Source organism: Magnolia sinica, chromosome 19 (genome assembly GCF_029962835.1).
Source record: "Magnolia sinica isolate HGM2019 chromosome 19, MsV1, whole genome shotgun sequence".
NCBI classification, from domain to species: domain Eukaryota; kingdom Viridiplantae; phylum Streptophyta; class Magnoliopsida; order Magnoliales; family Magnoliaceae; genus Magnolia; species Magnolia sinica.
In genome coordinates this window covers 1,311,379-1,336,504 of record NC_080591.1, presented here as the reverse complement: position 1 = coordinate 1,336,504, position 25,126 = coordinate 1,311,379, and the positions used below count along the sequence as shown (strand labels likewise).

The 25,126-nt window shown below is 39.1% G+C and overlaps 1 protein-coding gene across 1 annotated transcript; it reads right to left on the bottom strand.

Annotated features, from left to right (window-relative positions):
- Positions 1-21,777: 21,777 nt before the first annotated feature.
- Positions 21,778-23,640, bottom strand: LOC131234906 (bZIP transcription factor 11-like). The gene has a single exon (XM_058231901.1). The coding sequence runs from the start codon at positions 22,501-22,503 to the stop codon at positions 22,021-22,023; it is 483 nt and encodes a 160-aa protein (XP_058087884.1). The 5' UTR covers positions 22,504-23,640; the 3' UTR covers positions 21,778-22,020.
- Between the last annotated feature and the right edge of the window lie 1,486 nt (positions 23,641-25,126).

Genomic DNA, 25,126 nt, shown 5'->3' with positions numbered 1-25,126 from the left:
CCATCAAAACCCAAGTAGACTAGACCTTCCTTGAGTTTAACCTATGTCCATGTGATGGACTTGACATAACTCCGATATGACCTGATTTTAAACCAAGTCCAAGAGGTGTGACCCCAATACTCAAATCTCTTAACAGGTCTGATAAATGGGACCCGAGCACATTGACAACAAATTAGTTCTTTGGGTACCCATTAACAGCCAGCTTAGGAGGAGTCATTTCACTACCTTATTGATATTTGCATTTGCCTGTACAGGTTTTATAAGTTATAAGTATATTACAACTGCGGAGCTTTTACGAAAAAGTCATATTTCAGATTATAAGAAGAGTTTTTGCAGCTAAAATGATATTATACATATACTCTTGATGTTGTGAGTCTACCAACGAAGCATGAGTAAGGATCCCACAACCCTTGCGTGCATCATCAATCCCGACCGCGCAAATGATTCTCTGCTCAAGGCTACTAATCTCAAAGGCCAAAATGGGCTTGTGGGCTTGATACGTGGGTCCTGATTAGTTAGATTCAAACCTGGGCCATACTGGGCCCATCATGTCAGCGCAATAAACAACACCAACCAAAGATGCGATTCTGTTTTAACGTGGAAAATGCTCAGGGGGAGAGGATTCTTTCAGGCCGTGACTGTGGGGCCCACATTGATGTATCTGTTGTATATCCACATCGTGGACCTGTTTTGCCGGATCATTCTATGGAATGAGCCCAAAATTGAAGAAGACCCAAATTTCAGGTGGACCACACCACAAGAAATAGTGGTGATTGAATGCTTACCATGAAAAACTTCCAAGGGCCGGCCGTAATGTTTATTTCCCACCCAGCCTGTTGATAAGGTCACAAAGATCTGGATGAAAGGAAAACATAAATATCAACTTTATCTAAAAAATTTGTGGCCTTCAATAAGTTTTTAATGGCAGGCGTTCAATCATCACTGTTCCTGTAGTGTGGCCCACCTGAGATTTGGATATGTTTCATTTTTAGTACCATAATATAAAATGAACTGGAAAAACTGATGGATGGCGTGGATATACAACATATACATCAAGGTGGGCCCCACGGTCACAGCCCGACCGAACTCTGTGTTACCCCGACCTGATCGGATCCGCTCCTCCGAGATGGAAAGCTTGTGCAGGACTGCAGCATTCATCAGGTGGGCCCATTTTGATATATAAAAAAAGCCCTGCCCGATAAAGTTAGGTTTCTCCATGAAGTGGTCCACATGCCCAAGTTGGTCATTTCTCTTTCAAGCCATCTGTTTTTCTCGTACATGAGTGGTCCATCAGGTGACTGTGAGGTCCATTCAGACCGTCTATGCTTATTACTGTAAAATGCAATTTCTAGTGTTTTTTTTCTTTCCTCCAACGTTCCTTTATATGGGCCGTTCATTTCCTGTCCATACTTAATCCCAGCCCATCATCAATTGTGTTGTGCTGGCAACATGGAGAGACTTATAAATTGGTAGTATTTTGACACTATCGTACGAAGTGGTTTTGCTGATTGACACGTGGATCTAACACCCATCGACAATTGCCTTGAATGGCCTAGATATGGTGATCAAACTAAATAAATGAAAGTGGATCCAAGAGAAAAGGATGTCTAAGATCAACCAGAGCTGTCAACGGGCCGGGCTTGGGCTGGTTCCCAAGGGCCTATCTCGGGTCCAAAATTCAAGCCCATTTGTTAATGGGCTGAGCTTAAGCTATGTCTGGCCAGTTTATGGTTTAAAGGGTATTTTAGAGTATGTACATGGGCTTACAATTGTGGGCCCGTCTCGTGTGACTAGTCCGAGTTGACTCGGAGTTGTTTGACCAAACCTTCTTGACACAACGAGTCACCCCCGACTCAGGTGAGTGACGACTCAAACAAAAGTCTAGACGAGTTGGTCCGAGTCGATGAGTGTTTTAACCATGCATCACACACACCTTTTTACAAATGGCTGACTTTACACACAAGTGCGTGCATCTGTCGGCATGAACTCGGGCGGCCCATCATAGGGCCAAGCTGGTTCTCAGACCTAGGCTTTACTTTGTGGGCTGGACTTGGACATGACTCTCGTGGGCCCTAGCCCAGCTTGATAACAGCCTAAGTGGTCCAAATCTTATAAAAATGCGTCCAAAATTCTCACTTCATTTAGCATGATAAGATACAGGTAACTTTCTTCTTATGTGTAGCATATATCATATCATCTTGATTTTGTCACAATGCATGCTGTGAGAAGTACCACCTTTTGAACGGTTTAGATCTTTCACAAACTTTCGGCACACATAGGTTATCCATCTCCATGTGCATGGGCACATCCACAAGGTTTACTACTGGTTCAACAAAGATTTATGGTCCACTTATGATCAGCATATAATATTTTATCCTATTATGAAAGATGTCTGTATTTCACATAATCGTACGGTCCAAGTGCTTTTGCACTGTAATGGGAGTTTAGGGGTGGCACTCCTAACTTGAATGGTATGTGACCCGACTCTACTAAAATATGACGTTTTAAATATTTTCATGTATTTGATACAAATATTACTTGCACCGCATGAGGTCGAGGGTGCCTTGACTCAAATGGAATGAAACCTAACTCTGCCAACAGATGATATTTTGAATATTTTCATGTTTGAGATATAAATATTGCTTATGGAGTTGAATTATGGCTACGCAAGAAATTCTTTTCTAATTTTTGAGGTTAGAATATTATTAGGGTTGTAATTATCTTGACAATAGCACATAGTTCAATCAAAGTCTGCCACGTGTTGGGGCACTTTGAACTTTTGTGGTGGTGGGGTCACCATGAAATCCGCCACCTAGCATTAGAATCGAGTGTAGTTGTAAGAGTCGGTGACTTGACTTGAACTCAGCCAAGTAACCTAGGCTCAACAAGATTTTTGAGCTGGGTCAGTGAAAAACAAACTGGCGAGCATGGTTCAATCCTACTCTGAGCATGGTTCTGACCACCTTTCACACACATGCTCATATTTGCTCATGTTTGGAAATATGAACCGTTACCAAAATCTCTATTACAAGTACACATAGCCAGATGAAATTTCATGCCATCTAGATATTTGGGTGGTCCACAATCTTAGGTTTTTATCAATGGCTGGTATGCTTTCAACAAGCGTACAGGGATACTGTTGTCCGTGGCTGTTGGCGTCAAAACACATTTTTAGTGGCATCGAAGCACGCCCTCTCTCCCTCTCTGGTTTCCTTTTTTTTAATCTCTTGGGTAAGGCGCCTGACAGTCCACCCACAGAATCTTCGATACTATAATGGAGTACAATGTTTTCATACACAGGCACTTAAAATTTATGCATGGCTTACTTCTAGTTAAACCGCTCGAAGTAGGTGGCCGACACTAGACGGGCCACGGTCCAAAATTTAGACTGAAATGAACACCCATACTGGCTATTTGATCAACATTGAAAGATGAATTACTACCCATGATCTAAATTCCATAAAAATTGACAAAATCAGAAAACACAAAACAGAATACTACAAACACAAGAAGAATGTTTGTGGTGAATTTTTTTGCCCTCAACTGAGAGCTTTTCTATCCATAATATAGATATTCTACAACAATATAGATCCCCAATTTAGAGGTCAGTTATATCAATCTAGATCCTCAATTTAGGAGTAGTTACAGCAATTGGTCAGTTACAGCAATTTACAGCAATCTATATCCTTTATGTTAGGGGTCATATCGTTGACACCCCCCCGCAAATTGATGCTAGAGAATCAAGGAGCATCAATTTGTTTACGAAGAACTGATGCTGAGCGCGAGGGAGAGGTTTGGTGAGAATATTCACAATTTGAAGATTTGTAAAAATGTGAGGAAGGATAATAATGTTGTTTTCAAAAGCTTCGCGGATTGAGTGACAATCAACCTCTATATACTTGGTATGCTCGTGGAAAACTGAATTTGCTACAATTTGAATAGCACTCATGTTATCAACATGTAGGGGAGTAGGGACAGTTTGTGCAAATCCCAGTTCAGAGAGCAAGCCACGCAGCTAAGTAATTTCGGAACAGGCGGAGGACATAGTACGATATTCAGCCTCAGTAGATGATTTGGATACTCGATCTTGTTTCTTACACTTACAGGAAATCAGTGCATTACTTAGATATATACACCATCCAGTAGTAGAGCGATGCGTATCGGGGTAGCCAGCCCAATCAGCATCACTATAAGCGATAAGTTGAAGAGGAGAACCCGAAGGAAAGAATAGCCTACGAATAGGAGAACCAAGAAGATAGCAGATGATGCGTCGAACTGCAACTATATATAAATAACGCAGTGAAGTCATGAATTGACTCACAAAATGAACAATGTATGAAATATCCGGCCGAGTAATCGATAAGTAGACTAGGCTCCAACTAGTTGTCGATATAATGTAGGGTCGGGAAGAATATCACCATCATCTTGACGAAATTTCACATTAACTTCCATAGGAGTATCAACCGGAACAGTCTTGTAAGCCAGCTAAGATAGTAATATCTTTGATGTACTTCTGCTGATTTAGGAAGAGACCTTTGGCACCTTTATGAACTTCAAGCCACAAGAAATAGGTAAGAGAGCCAAGATCTTTCATGTGAAAGGAGAAACGAAGGGAAGCTTGAAGTTGTTGAATCAATACACTATCACTGCCGGTGATAATAATATCGTCTACGTAGACAAGTAAAAGGATGATACCCAAAGATGTCTTGCGCAGAAATAGAGAATGAGTATACTGGCTTTGCACAAAGGAGAGTCGAAGAAGTATTTGCCGGAACTTCTCAAACCAAGCACGATGGGCTTATTTTAGCCCATACAATGAACGTTTCAAGCGACATACAACGTTACCACTAGAACCAGAAATACCCGGGAGAGGGTGCATATAGATATTCTACAGCAATCTAGATCCCTAATTTAGAGGTCAATTACATCAATTTAGATCCCCAATAATTTACAGCAATTGGTCAGTTATAGCAATTTACAACAATCTAGATCCTTTATGTTAGGGGTCATATTGACAAAAATCACAGACTAAAATCTACCTATCATCTCTATAGCCTACCTAAGCGAGAACTCCAATTCATGGTGGGGTCCATCAGATCAACAGTGTCGATGGCTGAATATTGTCCTCGAATGTTTGGAAATGAACACTTCTACAAACCTCTCTCTCTCTCTCTCTCTCTCTCTCTCTCTCTCTCAAGTACATTTCACTCCCATGTTGAACTCTTTTGGAAGCAATGAACCTCTTTTAAGTGAAAGGAAGCCCCCATCACTCTCACTCACATCATCACCACACCATTCCCACAATCAACGCCTATTTTTTAAAACACAAAGTACTCTGATACTCTGGCTGGCTGTGATAGATGATACACAGCCACTTATAAAATACTTAGAAATTGCATGCATAGCATTTGAGTAATTCAAATTAAACCATCCAAATTACAAGTCCTAACTTAGATGTATCATTTTGCTGAGCATTTATTGGACAGTTAAATATTAACAATATCCAATGATCCTATCTTAACAAACAAGTGTCCATAAATCAAAGGTCAGGATTGCTCTCTCAATCTGATCTTGGAAGTATGAGTAGTGACTGTTGGTTCTACAATTTATTTGATCTTAATGTGAGTTAAAGTAGGCCACTTGTATAATTCCGGAGTGCCTGTGTATCAAGCCTTGTACTCTGACAGAGTATCAAATCCCTTTATAAAACCACCACTTCACATTTTCTTGGCTCATCTCAGCTTTTCTGATGAATGGCTGGTCACATGCTTCCATCATCCTTTAATTACTCTATTAGTTTCCATGATTCTTTTTCTAATACCTAATCAAAAGGCATGACAGGTGATTTCATCATCCTTCCTCTCTGTCAAGACGGTGGAATTTTATATACATCTTACAGGGAAGTTACCTAATACTCTGGACACTTGATACACAGGCACTCTTAAAATTGTACATACATAAACTCGAATTAACAATCCTACCCTTTAATTCACTAAGCATGATTGTTGAAATGAGAGTATTGAATATTTTCATTTTTAACCGTCCACTAAATTTTTATTAATCTAATGTTCACGTGATCAAATAAGCATAATGTTTGGTTTCTTACACATCTAAGCTGGACCATTATTTAGACGGTCAATCTAAACTACTTGTATGACAAGCTGGCAATTTATAAGAACCTGCGTATCATCCATTGCAGCTTCTCAAAGTATCAAAGTTTCTTTCCATGTTCTTTAAGTACTAAACTCTTAGCTGTCTGTTCCACATTGGTTTTTTTTTTTTTAGTACAAGGCCTTTTTAACTATTGGATGCATTAAATGGTTTTTATTTCCCCATTTAATGCATCCAGCGGCAAACCAGGAAGCAGGTTACGTGCGCCCTTCTTAAAGGGCTCACCTTAATGCATGTATCCTAATTTCATTGCTTATCTCCGATTTGTAAAACGCAGGTGGGCCATACCATTGGAAATAGTGGTGATTGACCAAAACTTATCATAGGCCAAAAGAATTTTAGATCAAACTGATATTTTTTACCCCTTCATCTAGGTTTATATAGGGGTGTACATTGAGTCGAACCGATTTGAGTTGGCCTCAACTTACTCGGCTTGGCCACTGGCTGACCTCAGCTCGAACTTTGCTCGGCTCGGTCCTTGAGCTTAATTAACTGGCCAGCTCAACTTGTTTCAGTTAGTAGCTCGGCTGGCTCGGGCCGAGTTCAAGCCAAGATCGAGCCGAGTTCGCCATTGAGGCATTTCCACAAACACCAGACTACACCTTCAAAATCCCTCAGAAGCAATGGTTTTCCAAGTATTTTATCAAATATCTTCTAAACAATATAAAAACCAAGAAAAAAAAATGGTATTTGCTTCATGTATATACCTTCCTTGCCATTAGCCACACTTCGTTGAGTCATTTTATCAACCACTTGGTGAGCAACATTAATGGCAAAGTAACCGAGTCATCGAACTAGTTCGATCTGAGTTCAATTCAAGCTGAATTTAAGCTAGATTCGATTCAAGTCGAGTCAAGTTGGGGCCTGCTCGAACTCGGCTTGAACTCATTTTCGAGCTCAAAAAATTAGCTGGACTTGGCTCGAACTCAACTTCGAACTGAGTCGAATCAAGCTTTTTCGAGTCGAGTCGAGTGAGCTAACCGAGCTAGCTTGGTACGTGTACACTCCTAGGTTTATATAACCTTATTAGCAAATAAAAGTCACGGAAACATTAAGGGGCACTAGGAAGTTTTTAATGGTGAAGCATTTGGTCACCACTATTTCTTATGGTATGGTTCACTTTGAGATTCAAAGCTGCTTCATTTTTGGGATCATGCTAAAAAATAATCTATGAAAACGGATGAATGGTGTGGATATAGAATACATATATCAAGGTGGGCCCCACAGTAAGGGCTGCACTGTCTTGGGGGACATTGGGCTGCACCTAATCCGCTCCTGCTAAAACACCCTGTAACTAGAGTGGTGAGTACACCGGCTGGTTAATTTAAATTACTTGTATGACGTGTACAAATTGGACAATTAGTTTAAACTAGTTGTATGATAGACATGCAATTTATAAGTACCTGTGCATCATCCATCCAGTCTGTCAGAGTATCAAAGTTTATTTCCCTGTTCTTTTAGCACTAATCTTCTCACTATCTGTACCACTTTTCTTGATACAAAACCTTTTTAGCCATCAGCTAAATAATGACCATTTAATACATCCAACGGCTAAACCAGGGAGCGGATTAAGTGAGGCCCTTAATTGTGAGGCCCACCTTGATGCAGGTATTTTATATCCATACCGTCCATCCTCTTTGTCATGTTTTTAGGGCACGAGTTAAAAAATGAAGCAAATTCAAATCTCACATATTTAAACCATACCATAGGAAATGGTGGTAATTGACTATTAAAAACTTATTTTGGGCCACAAGTTTTAGACAAGTTGAATTTATTTTTTTCTTCTCTCATTTGGGTTTATATGACCGCGTCAACAGGTTGGATGGCAAAGAAATATTATGGAAACATTAAGGGGGCCTAACAAAGTTTTTAATGGTGAAGCATTCAATCACTATTGTTTCATATGATATAGTTCACCTAAGATTCAGAGTTGCTTCATCTTTTTTTGACTCATGCCCTAAAATAATCTAGGAAAATGGATGGACAACATGGATATAGAATACATACATCAAAGTGGGCCTCATAGTAAAGGCAGCACCGTCTCAGCTGACAGTGGGTCACACCTAATATGATTTTGCTAAAACTACCCTGTAATTAGAATGGTGTTGTGTTATTAAGTTAATTTAAACTAGTATAATATGTGTTGAAATTAGATTATTAATTAGAATGGTGTTGTGTTATTAAGTTAATTAAAACTAGTATAATATGCGTTGAAAGTAGACTATTATTTTAAACTACTTAGTATGATAGGCATGCAATTTATAAGTACTTTTTTCTTTTTCTTTTTTGGGTTAGCTTGTTAGTACACACTCATGTCAGGACACACACTCCATGGTAGCCACCCTTGCCAGGAATCGATACCAAGACCTCAAGTGTTGAAACGAGGTATCTCCACTCAGTCTGCCAGTCGAGCTATGGATGTGGGTTGCAGTATGTTTAGAGTATCGAAGTTTCTAGATTATTCTTTTAGCACCAGTCTCCTTTGCTGTCTACACCACTTCTTTTGGTACATAGCCTTTTTAGCCATTAGATGTATCAAATGGTTTTTATTTTTTCATTTAATACATCGAACGGCTAAATGGGAGAAGTGGATTAGGTGCGGCCTAGCCTCACCCAGGGGTGGCGTAGCCCTTATTGTGAGGCCCACCTTGATGCATATATTCTATATCCATTATGTCCATTCATTTTTTATGTTATTTTAAGGCATGAGTTAAAAATTTGAAGTAGATCCAAATCTCAAGAGGACCATAATGGTGATTGACCATTAAAATTTTATTACGGGGTACAAAAGTTTTAGATCAAGCTGAATTTTTCCTTCAACTTAGTTTATATAACCTTATCGCTAGGTTAGATGGCAAATAAACATTACCGAAACATTAGCGGGCATAGGAAGCTCCTAATAGTGAAGCATTCAATCACCACTATTTCTCATGGTGTGGTCCCATTAGGATTCTGAGCACCTTCATTTTTTTAATAGCTCAAGCTTAGCTATGTACAGGAACCAAGTTAGCTCAGTTAGCTCACTAGATTCAACTCAAAAAAGCTCAATTCAACTCTGTTTAAAGTTGAGTTCAAGCCAAGTCAAGTTGATTTTTTTGAGCTCGAAAAAATTTCGAATCTAGCTCCAGTTTCTTCGAGCTCGACTTAGACTCAAATTGAACCCCAACTCGAATCCAACTCGGATCAAACTAGTTCGATGACTCAATTACTTGGATATTGATGTTGTTCACCAAGTGTTTGATGAAATGACTTAACGAAGTATCGACTAGTGGCAAGAAAGGTATGTATATGAAACAAATATCATTTTTTCTTGATTTTGATATTACCTACAAGGTGTTTAATGAAATACCTGTAAACAGTTACTGCCAGTTTACATACAATGAGAAATTGAAAGTGCACAGCATGTGTTTGTGAAAATACCATAGAGGCTCAATTTGGATTGAACTCGGTTTAAACTGGCCTAAGCTACTGACTGAACCGAGTGGAGCTGGCCACTCAGACTCGAGGACCAAGCTGAGCTAGTTCGAGTTGGGGTCAGCTAGTGGCCAAGCCAAGTCAAGCTGAGGCCAGCTCGACTCGATGTACACCCCTACTCGAGCCTTAAAATGATTTGCCAAAATGGATGGAGAGCATGGATATAGAACACATACACCAAGGTAAGCCTCATAGTAAAGGCTACACATATCTTTGGCTACTCTAGGTTGCACCTAATCAACTCCTACTAAAAACACCGTGTAACTAGAGTGGTGCATGAGTCGATCAGTTAATTTGGATGGTTAATTTAAACTACTTGTATGATAGGCGTATAAATTGGACGGTTAATTTATATTATTTATATGCTAGGTATGCAATTTATAAATACCTACATGTCATCCATCACAATCTCTATGAGAATCAAAGTTTCCTTGTTTTTTTAGCACTAATCTCCTGACTGTGGTACAAAGCTTTTATTAACCGTGGATGCATTAAATTTCTTATTTGCATTGTTCAATGCATCCAGCGGATAAAGACAACCTGTAAACAGAGTGGCACATTTTTCATTTTTCAGTGCTAGTATCCTAGCTGCCTATACCACTTCTTGTGGTACAGTGATTTTTTAGCCATTGGATGCATTTAATGATTTTAGTTTCCCCATTTAATGCATCCAACGGCTAAAATCACCCTGTAACCAGTGTGGTGGATGGGCTGGTAGGTTACACAACCGCTCCGGTTGTCGCATGCTATTCAATAATCCAAACCATTAATATGATGGGCCTCAACACGGTTGGCACATGAACCAGAAGATCCTCACCATCAAATAATCAGCCTTCGACCATTGATCTATTTCCTTCTTAATCATCAATTAGTGGGCCACTAATTAAAGTGTCAGGGTACTTAAATATTGTGAATTTTTGTGCATTGATCATCCACGTTGAGAACCACCATATCAATGGTTTGGATTGCGGGAAGGAGAGCTTCACCCGTATAAAGTACACGTGAAGCATACTGTATGAATTCTCTGCAACAATAGTATAATATCTCTTGAAAGAATTTCAGGCCCACCTAAATTCGCCCACTTCTGCACTTCTCCCGTTGTTTATCATTCCTTTCCTTTTCAACCTGCAGTACATGGCTCTTTAAGGCGAGTCATTTGATACTCCGAGCTTATGATCTTGATACGCAGGCATTCAGAAACCGTATATTTCATACATCAACTCAAACTAAACGGCTTAAATTGTGGATCCCACTGTAACTAAATCACATCCCGAAAATCATATTGGTTGACCAAATCTAACCGTTGATCTCAGACACTTGCTCTCTGAAGTAGGACCATCAAATATTTTTCATTTTAACCATCCAATAAAGGTCCGCCGATCTATACGTATACAACCAAACAAGTGTGATATATGATTTGTGTGATACATCTAAACTGGGACACACCATTTGGACGGTCCAATTAAAATTACTGTGTGCCACGTGTACATCTCTCTCGGTGCCTGCATACCATCCATCACATTCTTCCAGATTATCAATGTTTTACTTTCCTTTTTTTAAAAAAAATTATTTCTTTTATTAATAAATGTAGAAAAGGGGTTTGAAAGGCATCAGCTTGTGCTTATTGTATTGGACGAATATATAGTTATTCTCTTAGTTATGCAAGTTCGCATAAATGAAAAATGTTCATGCACACTCCTGTACGGAAACTTTAAAATACAACGTTTTCTTTTCCACCAACGTATCACTTGTTTATAAAATCCCAGCCGTACAAGCCGTGGTAGGCAGTATAAAATTTACACTGTATGAAGACCAACATGGTCCATTTATCAGACATCGGACGGTCAGATTGGCTGTACATATATGGCCCACCTAATGAGTTGATTCCGCTGCTTTTTTTAAGCTCCAGTTGATTTTCATGTTATGTCCACCTTTTTTACGGCTCTGATTTCAAATCAAAACAACCACTTAGCAGAAGTAGAAGGTTGTATTTTAAAGTTCGCATACAAAGCTGCATGTGGTTGTCTTTTAAAGTTCACATACAAAGCTGCATGTGAGCATTTCTCACTGACCATTTGATTTCCTTTCCTTTATTTAATCCATGAGGAATAAGACTCCCAATAAAGCAGATCTTGATAATCTAATAATATTTCATGGAAATCTTGATGCCGTATGCTACCCATTCGATCAGTGGGTCCCATCAATCAGTTCCAACGGTTGAGATTGCTTGGATTTTATTTCGCACTGGGTCTACAGAAGCCGTTAACTTATTGGTTTTTAGCCTAGAGAAGTACTCCAGGGCCCTCGGAGCTCTGTAAGTTATAGTGCTCCTAGCTTTTTAACTTCAGTTAGACAGTCCAATCAATCAATCTGAACTGTTCATTGTGTCCAGAACATATATATTACACTACAATTAAAAAATTGCAATGATTGGATGATCCAATCCATCCTTAATTTCGTCTTACTTTCTCTGTCCATCCATGTCCCAAGCCATGGATGTGGAGGGCTACGATTGCCTAACAAAAGTGATTTTTTAGAATCCTAGGTAATCCATGATGTTCTCTAACAAATAGATGGATCAAATTGTTGATTGGACCTAAATTTTTTAAGAAATCCAGACCGTCCATATTAAAGGCCACTGATTGAATGGTTAGTACTCTTGGGATTGGTGTAATTCTTGTATGACTCTTTATGGTATGTGCAACTGGTCTTAATCAACAGTCTAGATCAATAGATTGATCAGTCCCATTGCTCCAATGCAACTAAATGCAACTAGGAGCACTATAACTTAAAGTTTCCATAGGTGCTGTCACGTGTGTTCAAGCACACACGCGTGAATAATTCTAGTCTCCATATGTGCTGTCACGTGTGCTAAGATTGTTCCCGTATCGAATATCAGAGCACTCAATCATCTGGGGCCCACCGTACATAGCAAACCAAATGAATGGATGGATTGGAAAAAAAAGGAATAATTGTAAACACCTCCCCCGCTGATTCGATTATTGTGAGTACCTCCTCTAAGCTGGAGTCCGCTGAGGAATCTGAACAAAATGACAAAAGTACCCTCATGGTAAGAGTTTGTTGGGCCCACCATTAGTATAAATGCAATCCAACCTATCCAGTAGGGTCTCTCCACCAGAAATATTGGATTCCCCAAAAAAGAGGCCAGTCCAACCATCAGGTGGGCCACACTATATTTATGTGGTGGGACACTTGATGGTGGGATCTGCCTGATTTTTTTTGGGTCCCCTTTTCATGGTCAAGTGATTATGATGAACGGTCCAGATGATTTACACGTACTATGGTAGGCCTATAGATCTTCAACTAGTTACTTTAGAGATAGGGGTAAAACCGTAATTACATAAAGACAGTGATGTAATACGCCCGTGCAGGGACGCGGATTGGCTACTCCCCCTGACACCAGCCCGGGGGCTGATGGTCGGTGCTCTGTGGGCCCCATCATGATGTATGTGTTTCATCCATTCCGTTCATCCATTTTTACGGATCATTTTATGGCATTATACCAAAAACGAGAGGTATTTAAATCTCAAGTGAACCACAACACATGAAAAAAATAGTGGTTGGATATCCATCATTAAAATCCTCCTAAGGCCCACTGTAATTCTTATTTGACATCTAGTATTTTGATTAGGTCATACAGGCCCAGATGAAGGGAAAAAACAAAAATCATCTTGATCCGAAACTTTTATGGCCACAAAATGTTTTTTAATGGTCTACGCTCATTCAACACTGTTTCAGTTAATGTGGTCGACTTAAGATTTTGATATACCTCATTTTTGGTCTCATACCGTAGAATGATCCGTAAAAATATATGGACGGCATGGATGAAACATATACATCATGGTGGGTCCCAGGGAGCACCGACCACCAGCCACTGGCTGGTATCAGGGGGAGTAGCCAATCCGCGTCCCCCGTGCAGTGGTGGAACCTGCATCGAATTGGGCGAGGTAATTGCAAATATCCGAATATGAAGGGAGGTGTCTACAATTATTCAAAAAGAGCAGGTTGTTTTTGGCTGCATTGGCTTGTTCTAAACGTTTGGCCTGACTGACCAGCCTCATTTTGGGCCAGAGCCAAGATACGGTGGGACCCATCCGACAATCCCATGTAGAATAGTGTAGATGGGCAGAGTAATTCACACATGTGAGATCCACGGCTCACCCACTAGCTGTAGATGAAGAGGACGTGCATCTAGCAGTTTGTGAGGCCCACTGTGCTGCGTGTATAAGATCCAACCCGTCCAACAGAGTCACACAACAAAAATCAGGCAGGATCAATCATTATGTGGGCCATACCATTAAAAACAACGGAAATCCACCCAAAAAACCTCTAATTTCAGATGGTGCCCCACCTAACGGTTGGATCAGCCTGATTTTTGGGGCAGCCAATTTCATGGTTTGGGTGACCTTGATGGACGGATGAGATGTCATACACGAAGGCAATGGGCATCACACATTGCTAATTGCACGTTTTCTTCATCTACATCTGGGTGCTATCAAGACATTCTTTAAAATAAAAAGCATCGCTGCTTTAAAAAGAAAAAGAAAAAAAAAAGTAACGGCTCTTATAAAATCAGGAATATAGAGAGTAAGTAAACATGAACAGTGTTGGTCTCCTACCATGTTCTCTTTTTTATTCAATGGAAGAGATGTGAGGCATCACTGGGCAAATGAGCGTTGGAGACTCACAAGAATCTTTTTATTTTTTATTTTTTATTTTTTATTTCTTTTTATTTTGTTTAATGAAATGCAGTACACGCTGTTGAGTAGTTCAAGAAATACAGGCCCTTTAAAGCAGTCTTGCACCTCGAACCCATTTTCTCTGTCAACTAGCCTTCCATGGAAAGTGGTGTTATATGCTTCTAAGTATTTGTTTATATAAAAAAGTGTTCTCATACACCATTGCACGTGACCTTTAATGGACAACCATTTATTTTAGGCACAGATTGTCTACTAAGAAAGTTCTGCAGTTAGAAGCTACGTTAGCTGACTATACAATTTGTGAGAAATTCATTTCATCCGTTCATTTTACCAACTCATGTTAGGTTATATCTAAGGGTGTACATCGAGTCGAGCTGGCCTCCCTCAGCTCCACTCGGCTTGGCCACTGGTTGACCTCAGCTTGAACTTGGTTCGGCTTGGTTCAATCAACAGTTTGAGCCGACTTCGCCATTAAGGCATTTCCAAAAACACCTGGACTGCACATTCAAAATCACTCTATATGTGAAAACGAAGCAATGGTTCTACAGGTATTTTATCAAACACCTTTTAAGCAACATAAAAATCAAGAAAAAAAAAATGGTATTTATTTCATGTACATACCTTCCTTGCCACCAACCACACTTTGATGAGTCATTTTATCAAACACTTGGTAAGCAACATCAATGGCAAAGTAACTGAGTACCAAACTGGTTCGATCCGAGTTCAATTCAAGTTGGATTCGATCTGAGTCAAGTTGAGCTGGGCCTGCTCGAACTTATTTTCGAGCTCAAAAAATCAACTCAACTCGACTTGAACTCAGCTTCAAACTGAGTCGAATCGAGCTTTTTCGAGTCAAGTCGAGCGAGCTAACCGAGCTAGCTCGATTCATGTACACCCCTAGTTACAGCTTAAAATGAAGTAAATCGAAAAGTCAAATGAGTCACATGAAATGAACCAGTAGAATTGAATGCATATAATTGAAACAAGTGTTGTGCCACAAAGTTTTCGGTTCATCCCAAGGGAAATAACCTTATAAATTATTTAGATGCTATCCAATCATTAAAGGTTCCAATAACAAGCATTCTTATCTCATCTTTTTCCTGTCATGTGACACACTTGAGTTTTGAATTTGCCGTACATATAATCTCAAGAGCAGGTTAAACGGATGAATAGGGTGGATATCTCACAAACACTTTGATGGGCACCAATTAATATCCTACTAAGCAACTCTGTGGTCAAGAGTCACAAGCAATCTATATCCATTTATTTCCTGTAGACATGCATGTAACTTGTACAATCTGAACCGTAGAAAAGGTGAGCTGCATCCTAAAGCTAGGATGGCACGTTTATCAGGCAGGCTATACAATTGAAATCAATGGATAGTTTGTGTGTGGTCTACCTGATGGGTGGATTGTTCTAATTTTCTCTCTGCGTAACTTTCATGGTCTTGTCAGCTTTTTTCACGGCTTGGATGTTTCACTGAAGTGATGGGTCTATGGAAATTACAAACATTGCATCTGAAGATTAGCATTGGAGGTTGCATGTGAATATTTCTTTAACTCATTGATACATTTAAAATCTAAAATGTTACCATACAAACTTGCACTTGAGCTTTCACATACAGCGCTTTCTTTCCCCCCAAGGACATCTGACCATGCAAAAAGTGGGCCACATCATTCGTGAAAAGCAGACCAACAAACCCATTAGGTTAACCACAACCGTACTTAGAATCAGACCATCAACTCTCTATTGATTTTGATGGCGTAGACCGTTGATGAGTGGATCACCCTGGTTTTTGTACCAAGTTATCTTTTAAGGTGTGGCCCACCTTTTTGCATGGGTGGGATGTTCCACCCAAGCAACAGATTGACAGGAAAGAGAAAGAATAGCTTGTGAAAGTTCACATCCAATGTTGGGTTTGAACATCTCTCTCTTTTGAAATTTGGATTTGTTTATTAATTTACATATTTTATTAATTTGTTAGGCCTTGAACAGTTGAAATGTTCATGAAAGTAGTTGGTGTTCAAAGAACTGAAATGGCCCATTTCTCAGTGGAGATGAACCTGGAACAGACCTATTTGTACGAAGAACTCATATTTAAACCCCACCTTTTTTTTTTAATGAACGCCCCTCATTTTTAATTTTCATAATGTATTGCTACAATTTGTAGTATTATATTACCAAAGGTAGAAAGAAATGGTGCAATTGTCGTAAAGGATGGGCGTGAGCATTCGCACGATTTGTCCATTAAAAAATAAAATAACAAAAGCGAACCTTATAATTTTTCATTTTCACATTTAATCCCTTGGGTTAAAAAAGAAAAGAGAATTAAATAATCGTACATGTAAAAAATGAGTCCCATCTAGTGATATTTTCACATGTTTAGCAATCCGTTGAATGTGATCTGTTCAAGAAAGTGTCTTGTTTTGAAATTTCAGGTCTGGATTATGAGGTGGGCCACAAACTTGCTTCAATCTAAGCCGTACTCTTGGATGGGCATCATATATAATCCCAATTCTCCATTTCTCTTTAGAATAATTTTTGGGAGATTTATTAATTCCAATGTCCTGTTTATTAAAAAAGAGTAAATCTTATTTTAGTTAGTAGTGATTATAAATATAATAAGTGATGATTTCATTTCATTTTTGTTAACAGTGATTATGTATTAGATATTAAGATCTTGATCTTTAATGCTCTATAAATTTATCTCACTTGAGCTACCAGGGATTATGTAATGGAAATTTAGAGATTAAGATTTCTAATACATAATCATCGTTGGCTAAATTGAATTAGTGGGGTTTTAGGTTTTCTTAGGATGTTATTAGGAAAATATCTTAATAAAAGAGTTAAAATATTTTTTTAATAAAGAGAAATGCTGAAATCCAACTAGTTGGATGACAAGTTACTGTCCAACTGATGGATAAGTTCCAACATATCATATGTATGTATGTGTGTGTGTGCGCGCGCGCGTATAAAAAGAATGAATAATTGCTAACATAAAACAAATATGCAAGGCGGCGCACTTGATGAGTGAATTGTCTTATTTTTTAGACAAGGTGACCCCATGGTGGGTCCAACCTTTTGATGGGTTGCTTGTAGCACATATGAGATGTGATGAAATTTATTTTCAGATTGGATCCCATATGAAAATTAGGAGATGTGGTATGCAATATAAGCAAATAGAATAAGGAAGATAAAATAGGAGTGGGACAGGAGAGAAATGTCAACAGCATACACTCATCTTTATTTTTTTTCTAAGGTTGAGACTCATTTAAATTTTAGATTTTTATTTTTTTGGAGTTGAAATTAAAACGTAAGCTAACACAACAAATGTATAAAGAATTGTTAAAAAGTTATTATAGTGGGTCCCACATAACCCTTGTTGAATGGGACCCATACACGTAGTGGGCTAAGTGCACTAAAGAAATAAATGACCAAAATGCCCTCAATTGAATGGCTAAGAAAGAAATAAATGACCAAAATGCCTTCAATTGAATGGCCAACCACATCCCATTTTCCTTTGAAATCAAATGCTAATGTCCATCCTAATTAAACTAATTCAAGGGGTAAAATTAGCCAAATGCTACTTGCCTTATAAACGGTAAATTCTCTACCATGTTATATTGACTCACCCTTTCATGTATCTATCCCTTGAATTATGTCTGAAAAGAGGATAAAGAAGTAGAATTATTGAAATACGACCTGATGATTTTTCTCCCTGGCACAAGTGGGAAGGTCACATATGCTTCAATCACACTCATGTCATATGTTTCTTTGGATAAGTCCTCCCCTCCAACTAGTTGTAAATGCAACTAGCTAAGATGTGAAGCCACGATGGTCTATTGAACTCAGTCTACCAAGATGGGACCCAATGAAAGTAGATTTGCCCTACAAGTCATGCCAATCGAACCATCAAATAAGCCACCATTTGAATTTCAAGGTTTTTTTTTTTTTTTGATAGGGTGATTATCCATTGTTTTTTGTCATGTAGTCAACCTAATAGTTAACTCACCCTTTTATGTATTTATCCCTTGAATTATTTCTGAAAACAAGATAAAGAAGTAGAATTATCGAAACAGGACAAGATGATTTGTCCATGGCACAAGTGGGAAGGTCACAAGGTCACATATGCTTCAATCACACTCATGTCATATGTTTCTTTCGATAAGTTCTCCCCTCCATCTAGTTGTAAATGCAACAAGCTAAGATGTGAAGCCACCATGGTCTATTGAACTCGACGGGTCTACCATGATGGGATCCATTGAAAATGGATTTACCCTAAAAGTCATATGCCAATCCAACCATCAAATAAGACACCATTTGAATTTCAAGAGTTTTTTTCTTCTTCTTCTTCTTCTTCTTGGACAGGGTGGTTATCCATTGTTTTCTGTCATGTAGTCAACCTAATAGTTGAATTATTATGATTTTTGTGCCATCCTACTTGCATAAAAGGCAACCTTCATGTGCGGATAGATGATGTAAATGCACCATAGTGAGTCCCACGTGCAACTAACAGCACGTTTTTTTTAATCTACAACTAGTTGCGTGTGAGACTTTCGTTCACTTTACAACAGTAAATGTTGACCCTTAACTACTTTCAATAATACTTTCGTTCTAAAGGGCCACTGATCGGACGGCTGTGATGCCAGAGTTACAGTACTACCGCATTCTTTCAGCCTTCTCACGCATCTCGCATAATTTCAACCTCTTTTCTCACTAGGTTGCATATAAAAAATGAAATTCCAGATGTTGCCAGAGAGCTGGATAATAACTTTTGTATACACTATTCTTATTTTCCACTGAGGTGTATTTAGTGGATAATCTAAACCGTTAAAAAGGTGGGCCATACTATGAAGACCAACTCAACCAAAAATTAAGAAAATCTATTCATCAGGTAGGCCACATAGATAGATACACTGGGTCAAACCATCTGCTCTGTGTAAAACAGTAAATAGAAGTGATCAACTACCGCCGGTTGTATGCTAACTTATTATGCAGTCAGGTTTTTTCCTTCCAACTTGTCTCATTGGTAGGACATCTGACCCGTGAAATAAATGGGCCCCACCACCACGAGAACGTATCAGCGAACTTTTGATCAATCCACTGATAAGGTGGGCCTCTCTAGCATGTTGAGTCTGCCCATCCATCATCCATTTCCACGGTGTGGCTAGTCAGATTAGTGGTCTGGCCTGATTTTTTATGCCAGGCGATCTTCATTGTGGGGTCCACCATTTCAGTGGTCTGGATATCCTACAGAAGTAACCCCAACTATCATGCAGCCGGCTGCAGGGGAATAATTCTGGTGTGTAAAATGTCAATAGTACTGTAGAGACCCCATGGACTGAAATCATACCAGGAAAATATGGTACATGATACATCCATCACTCTCTCTCCACCACACTTTCATGTATGTCTGCACATCCGACCGTCCATCTAGTTGATCTCACCGTTAGATGCAAAGTGGTTAGAAAACTAAACCAACTGGATGATCCAGTCCACAAATAAGTGGACTTCAAACTGACGGTGGAAAATAAATAAAAAATAAAAACTGATTAGCAGTGAAAAGGACAATAAAAGTAACATCCACGATTGTCCGATAGCTGAGATCTTTTGAGATCCACATAAAGACCATTTAGATGGACGGTCCAAATTAGCAATTAGCCTTGGCGTAGAAAGATGGGTGTAATTTATTCCAGTGCTCTCGAATCTACTATATAATTTACGCTAGATGTGGGATTACCTCAGTTCAATCAAACCAAAGACACTCGAAAGTTAAAACACCAACCCAAGCAATTTTATAATCATTTCAATAAGAGCAATGATGATGTGGCCCACCATGTAGGTCCATGGCTAGACTCCTGTGTTAGTTTTGCACTATTTAAAAGATAGTTGTGGCTCATCCTCCTCACTATGTACAGCTATCCGGACCATCCAATTTATGAGTTTCGCTCTAAAACGACCACACTGAAAAAGCAGGTCCCAAACCATCAAATTAATGGCTATAAATTGATGGTTAAAAGTACAACCATGAGTGATTCACACTCGAAGGGAAAACCAGGTGGTTAATATTAATTTCTCAGTTCAAATTTTGAATTATGGCAAGCAATTCCATTGGATGGCTTGGATTGGATTGCTAATAACCATGTTGTGGATGGGATTGCTGATAAGGATGTCAAGAGTATGATGAAGGGTCGCTATCATTTCTCAAATGGTGTAAAACTAACATAAGAGACTTAAAAATCCCATTAGCTAATCAATCCAATCATAAATGGAACATATCTCTAAAATGAAACTGATCTAGCCATTCAATTAATGGCTGGTTCACATTAAAAGGAAAATTAGATGGTTAAGATTAGCTTCTCAATGCAATTTTTGAATTATGATAAGCCATTTAGATGGATTGAATTGCCATATAACCATCTCATGCTTAACACCATTTCATAAATGGTGCTCAACTAATAAAGAAGTTCAAAACCACATAGATCGGGCAATCTCATTTTGCACTTTAAAACCATTTAATTAATGACTATTAAATAGATGCTGAATAGTTAAATTGCAAGTGGTTTACATTATTACAGAAAAATCAATGGTTGATATTATCCTTTGTAAATTTTGAGTTATTATCAGTGGTTCGAATGGTATAAGCTGGATTGAGTATGGTGTTGGCCGTTTCTTAAACCGTGCAAACTCATACGGGTCGAGCAATCCCATGAATATTGATCAAGCAATTCAAACCATCCAATTAATGGCTATTAAGTGAACCATCAAAATTAAAATTGCATGGTTATTATTATCTTCTCAATGAAATTTTCGAGTTATAGTAAGCAATTTGGATGGTCTTGATTGGATTCCCGTGTAACTATCCTATGTGTACGGTTGAAGATTTACCACCATTTCAAAGCAAAACAAGGATAGGAATGATCTTAGCTATAAAAACAAGAAATGAAAAGAAAAAGAAGAGAGAAAATTAGGAAAGAAGAAAACAGCAATAATGAGACACTTGCATAATCATTTCACCAGCTAGCTCTTTTGTAATTTTCTTGAGAAACTCCAAAGGTGTCTTTTCTGATAGGAGGATATGCACAGTTTTCTGGGTTCTCAGTTTGAAGTGGGGTCCATGTCTATCAGTGATCCAGGCCATTACTCATACCCCCATAAAGCTCTCAGATTGGAATCTTTAACTTTTTTCCCTAACCGTCCGTTTCTTGCAGAACACACCCCATGTGCAGCAATTCTCTTGGGTCATCAGCCATCCATTGATGGGCTTAAATAGACAAATGGTACAGATGACTGAACATGTGTCCCATTTGCACAATAAACAACAGACAAAAATAGTACTAAAATAGAAATAATCAGATGGCCCACCATATAAATTATAAAGATTAAAAAAAAAGATAAAAATTTGCAGTGATTGTGGAAGTTATTATATATTATCATATATTAATAAAAAAAGATCGATTACATTCATAGCCCATGAAATGTATATGCATGTAGATGTTGTCCATATACAGGCAAGAAGTCAATTGACATCATGCCCCCAGCTTTTGTCTTAACACTCCACCACATGTTCTTTTTTATCAAAACCTCAATACAAACAGCCCAACAGCAGCAAGAACCAGACCCTTGTTACACAGTTCATCAAGGCATGGGAAAATCAGTACTGAAACATGTCTGCAGAAGCCATGATGGGTTGTTGATTTAAAAACTGCAAGTCCCAGGGCCTGGTGTAGCTATCACAGGCCAATGTATTGAGGGGCCCACAATCAGGATCATGATCATGATCATGGCTCCCATGCATGTAATGGATGATCTCATTGAGGGAATGCAGCCTGCTGGTCAATTCCATTATCTGTGTCCTCAGCACTGAGTTTTCAGACTCCACACCCAAGTAGTGCTGTGTGGTGATGTTCAAGCTTGTAAGGATCTGGTTATTCTCCTTCCTCAGGTGGGCCACCTGGGCCATCAGATCATCCAGATGCTTCTGCTTGCGCATCCGCGATCGCCGGGCAGATTCACGATTGGATTGCATCCTTTTAAGCTTCCTTTGATCCATAACATGCTGCAGATCTTCTTCTGATCCTGAATTCTGTAGCAAGGTGGACCCAGAACCTGAAGATGTCCCACTAGAAGTAGCCATGATTTCTTTATATATATACACAAAACAGATTTCTTTAAGTGGATTTTTCTAGGATTATAGGCAGTGAAGATGAGAGAGAAAAGACTCAGATCTCGATTATTTCAAGCTAATTGATCGAAAACTAGGATTTGGGTTTTGATTATAGTAGGATTATTGATATAAAAAGCTGAAATATCAGGACCTATATGATCAGATTTCTCGAAGCGAGCTCATGAAAACACATAAAACCAGTAAAGGAAAACAACTGAGAAAGACTGAACTAGATGGGTCCTGCGCCGCAGAGTCGAATTTATCATAAACCCAGAGAGGAGGATTTCGCTGATGATTGGAGACATCAATCAGGAAACATCAAGACTGACAGATCATACATATGAATTTGAAGAGACAGAGAGGATATTTCTACAAAATCTAAAATTGCAGAAAACCTTCAACTTTTTGAAGATTTTCCGGTGATAAAAACAAGATCCACAAAGAAAATTGGCAGAAAGAGGGATTTTGGAAGAAAAGGAGATGGATTTTCAGCCCCAGATGCCTTATAGAAGGTTTGATGAGGGGATTGAAGAGGATATCCAAAACCCAGAAAGGAATCTGTGTAGATATGGAGACTATGAAAGTGGAAAATGGGAAAAACCAGAGCTCAGTACCAGAAAACAGAGGATCAGCCCCTGTTTTTGACTTAAACCTGGGATCTCTGGCGGAAAACGGAAAAAAACCAACAGATTAGATAATGGGTTTTCCGTACTGAATATAAAAATCCAGCAACCCACCTTCAAAGGTAGAAATTCCAACAGAATTTCCACCAAGCTCCCACAGAAAAACAGAAGAAATAGCGTTGCGAATCAGAAAAATGATATATTTCAGCAATAAAAACCAGATTCAGAAAATGGGTTTTGAGATATGGATCTGAAAATCAGAACCCAAGCTCAGAAATCCCAACAACACCCAAAATAAAGATCCACCACCCAGATCACAAAAAGGACCTCAGAAACAGAGCAGAAACTCAAAAAACAGAGTTTCAGAACCTCAAACCCATAGAAAAAAGAGAGAGAGGAGGAAAGACAAAGGACTGGAAAAATCTATATAGGGAGGAAGGAAGGAGAGAGGAAGAGGTTTTTGGGGTTGCAGACGCCGGAATTTATAGAACAGAAAAGCTACCTGATAAAAAAAAAAAAAATCGAGAAAATTCGGAGGAGGGAGGAAGAGAGAGAGAGCGCGCGCGCTTTGGAATGAACGCGCGTGTAACCTGCTACACCGAGTACGTGCACCACAAAACTCTACAGGGCCTAAAATTATGTCCGTGTGAAATCCACTCCGTCCATTTAGTTTCAAAATCTCATTTTAGAATGCTGGTAAAAAATTAGATAAATAAAATACTCAGGTGTGCTACGCCACAAGCAACAGTGAGGATTGAATCCATCATTGAAACGGTTATAGGGCCCACCATAATTTTTATATTCCATCCGACCCGTTCATAAGGTTATTTTCACCAGTATAAATACAAAAGACAAATATCATCCCGATATAAAACTCCAGTGGGCCTCAAAGGTTTGATTTCACTGTTTCTTGTGGTATGGCCCACTTGCATCACATCCTAATATCATCTGCAGAAACTGATGGACGGAGAAGATGTCACACGGACATCTCGGTAGGCCCCACGGAATTTTGCGTTAGATGGGATCAGTGCAAGAGCTTGTTATTACACCTAGCGCGTTTGCCTTTGGGATCTCGTCTAGAAAAGTCGTCGGGCGGGGTGATGAAGCATGTGGGGGTGCAGATGCAATCTTCACAACCGTCCAATTCCAGCTGGGACGCATCTGCAAAGATCACAGATCTTTTCACCACCTGCAGTAAATATCTACCGTTGCATTTCAACCGCGATCCTGCCAAGTGGCAACATGCAGGGATATGGCATCGGAGAAACCGAGTGTCAGGTACTTCGTTTTGCGTCTGTCTGTATTGGGGGCCACCGTTCGTCGCCGCCCACTGGAGCCACGTGCTTACTTTTCCGACGATTGTAACCGTCCATGTTGTGGACCCACCATAACGAAATTATAATAAGTGGTTGATTTTTACCATACCTTACGTAAATGATTGTAAAAACAAAAAATTCAATGGCTAGAATTCAACTCAATAAATCAAAGGTTAGGATCATCAAGGAAGCCTGATTATGGTGTAATAGCTTGTTTGCAGTGGTAGAAAGAGTATAGATGGTTTGAATTAACAGATCGCTTCAGAATGTGGACCCCAGCGGGTGGCGAGGTACAATATATCCCACTCGCGGCGGTGGTAAACGAACACCTCAAGGTGTTTTGGCCAATTTGGGAGGAGAAATGAACTAGTTGGCTATGCATGGTTGGATTTGGACCCGTCGTCAGTCACATAAACTATCTGGTCCGTCCATTATATCTAGTCTAATCTCGTTTCAATACTGTAAAATCATTATAGAAATCAAATATTCCTAAAACATTTTCCACTTTAGTGAATAATCTCATCCATCAATTGTCTGAAAGCCACAGATTGGAAGTTTTCCCTCATCGAAACTTTATAATTTTTCCAGTGTACCAGCTAGGAGTGGAATGGACCTAATGGACAGTCCAGATGCATGAACTAAATGCCAATCCCT

Bases quoted from the DNA above. Each gene is read 5' to 3' on its own strand.
- LOC131234906 (XM_058231901.1), bottom strand. From the start codon at position 22,503: ATGGCTACTTCTAGTGGGACATCTTCAGGTTCTGGGTCCACCTTGCTA.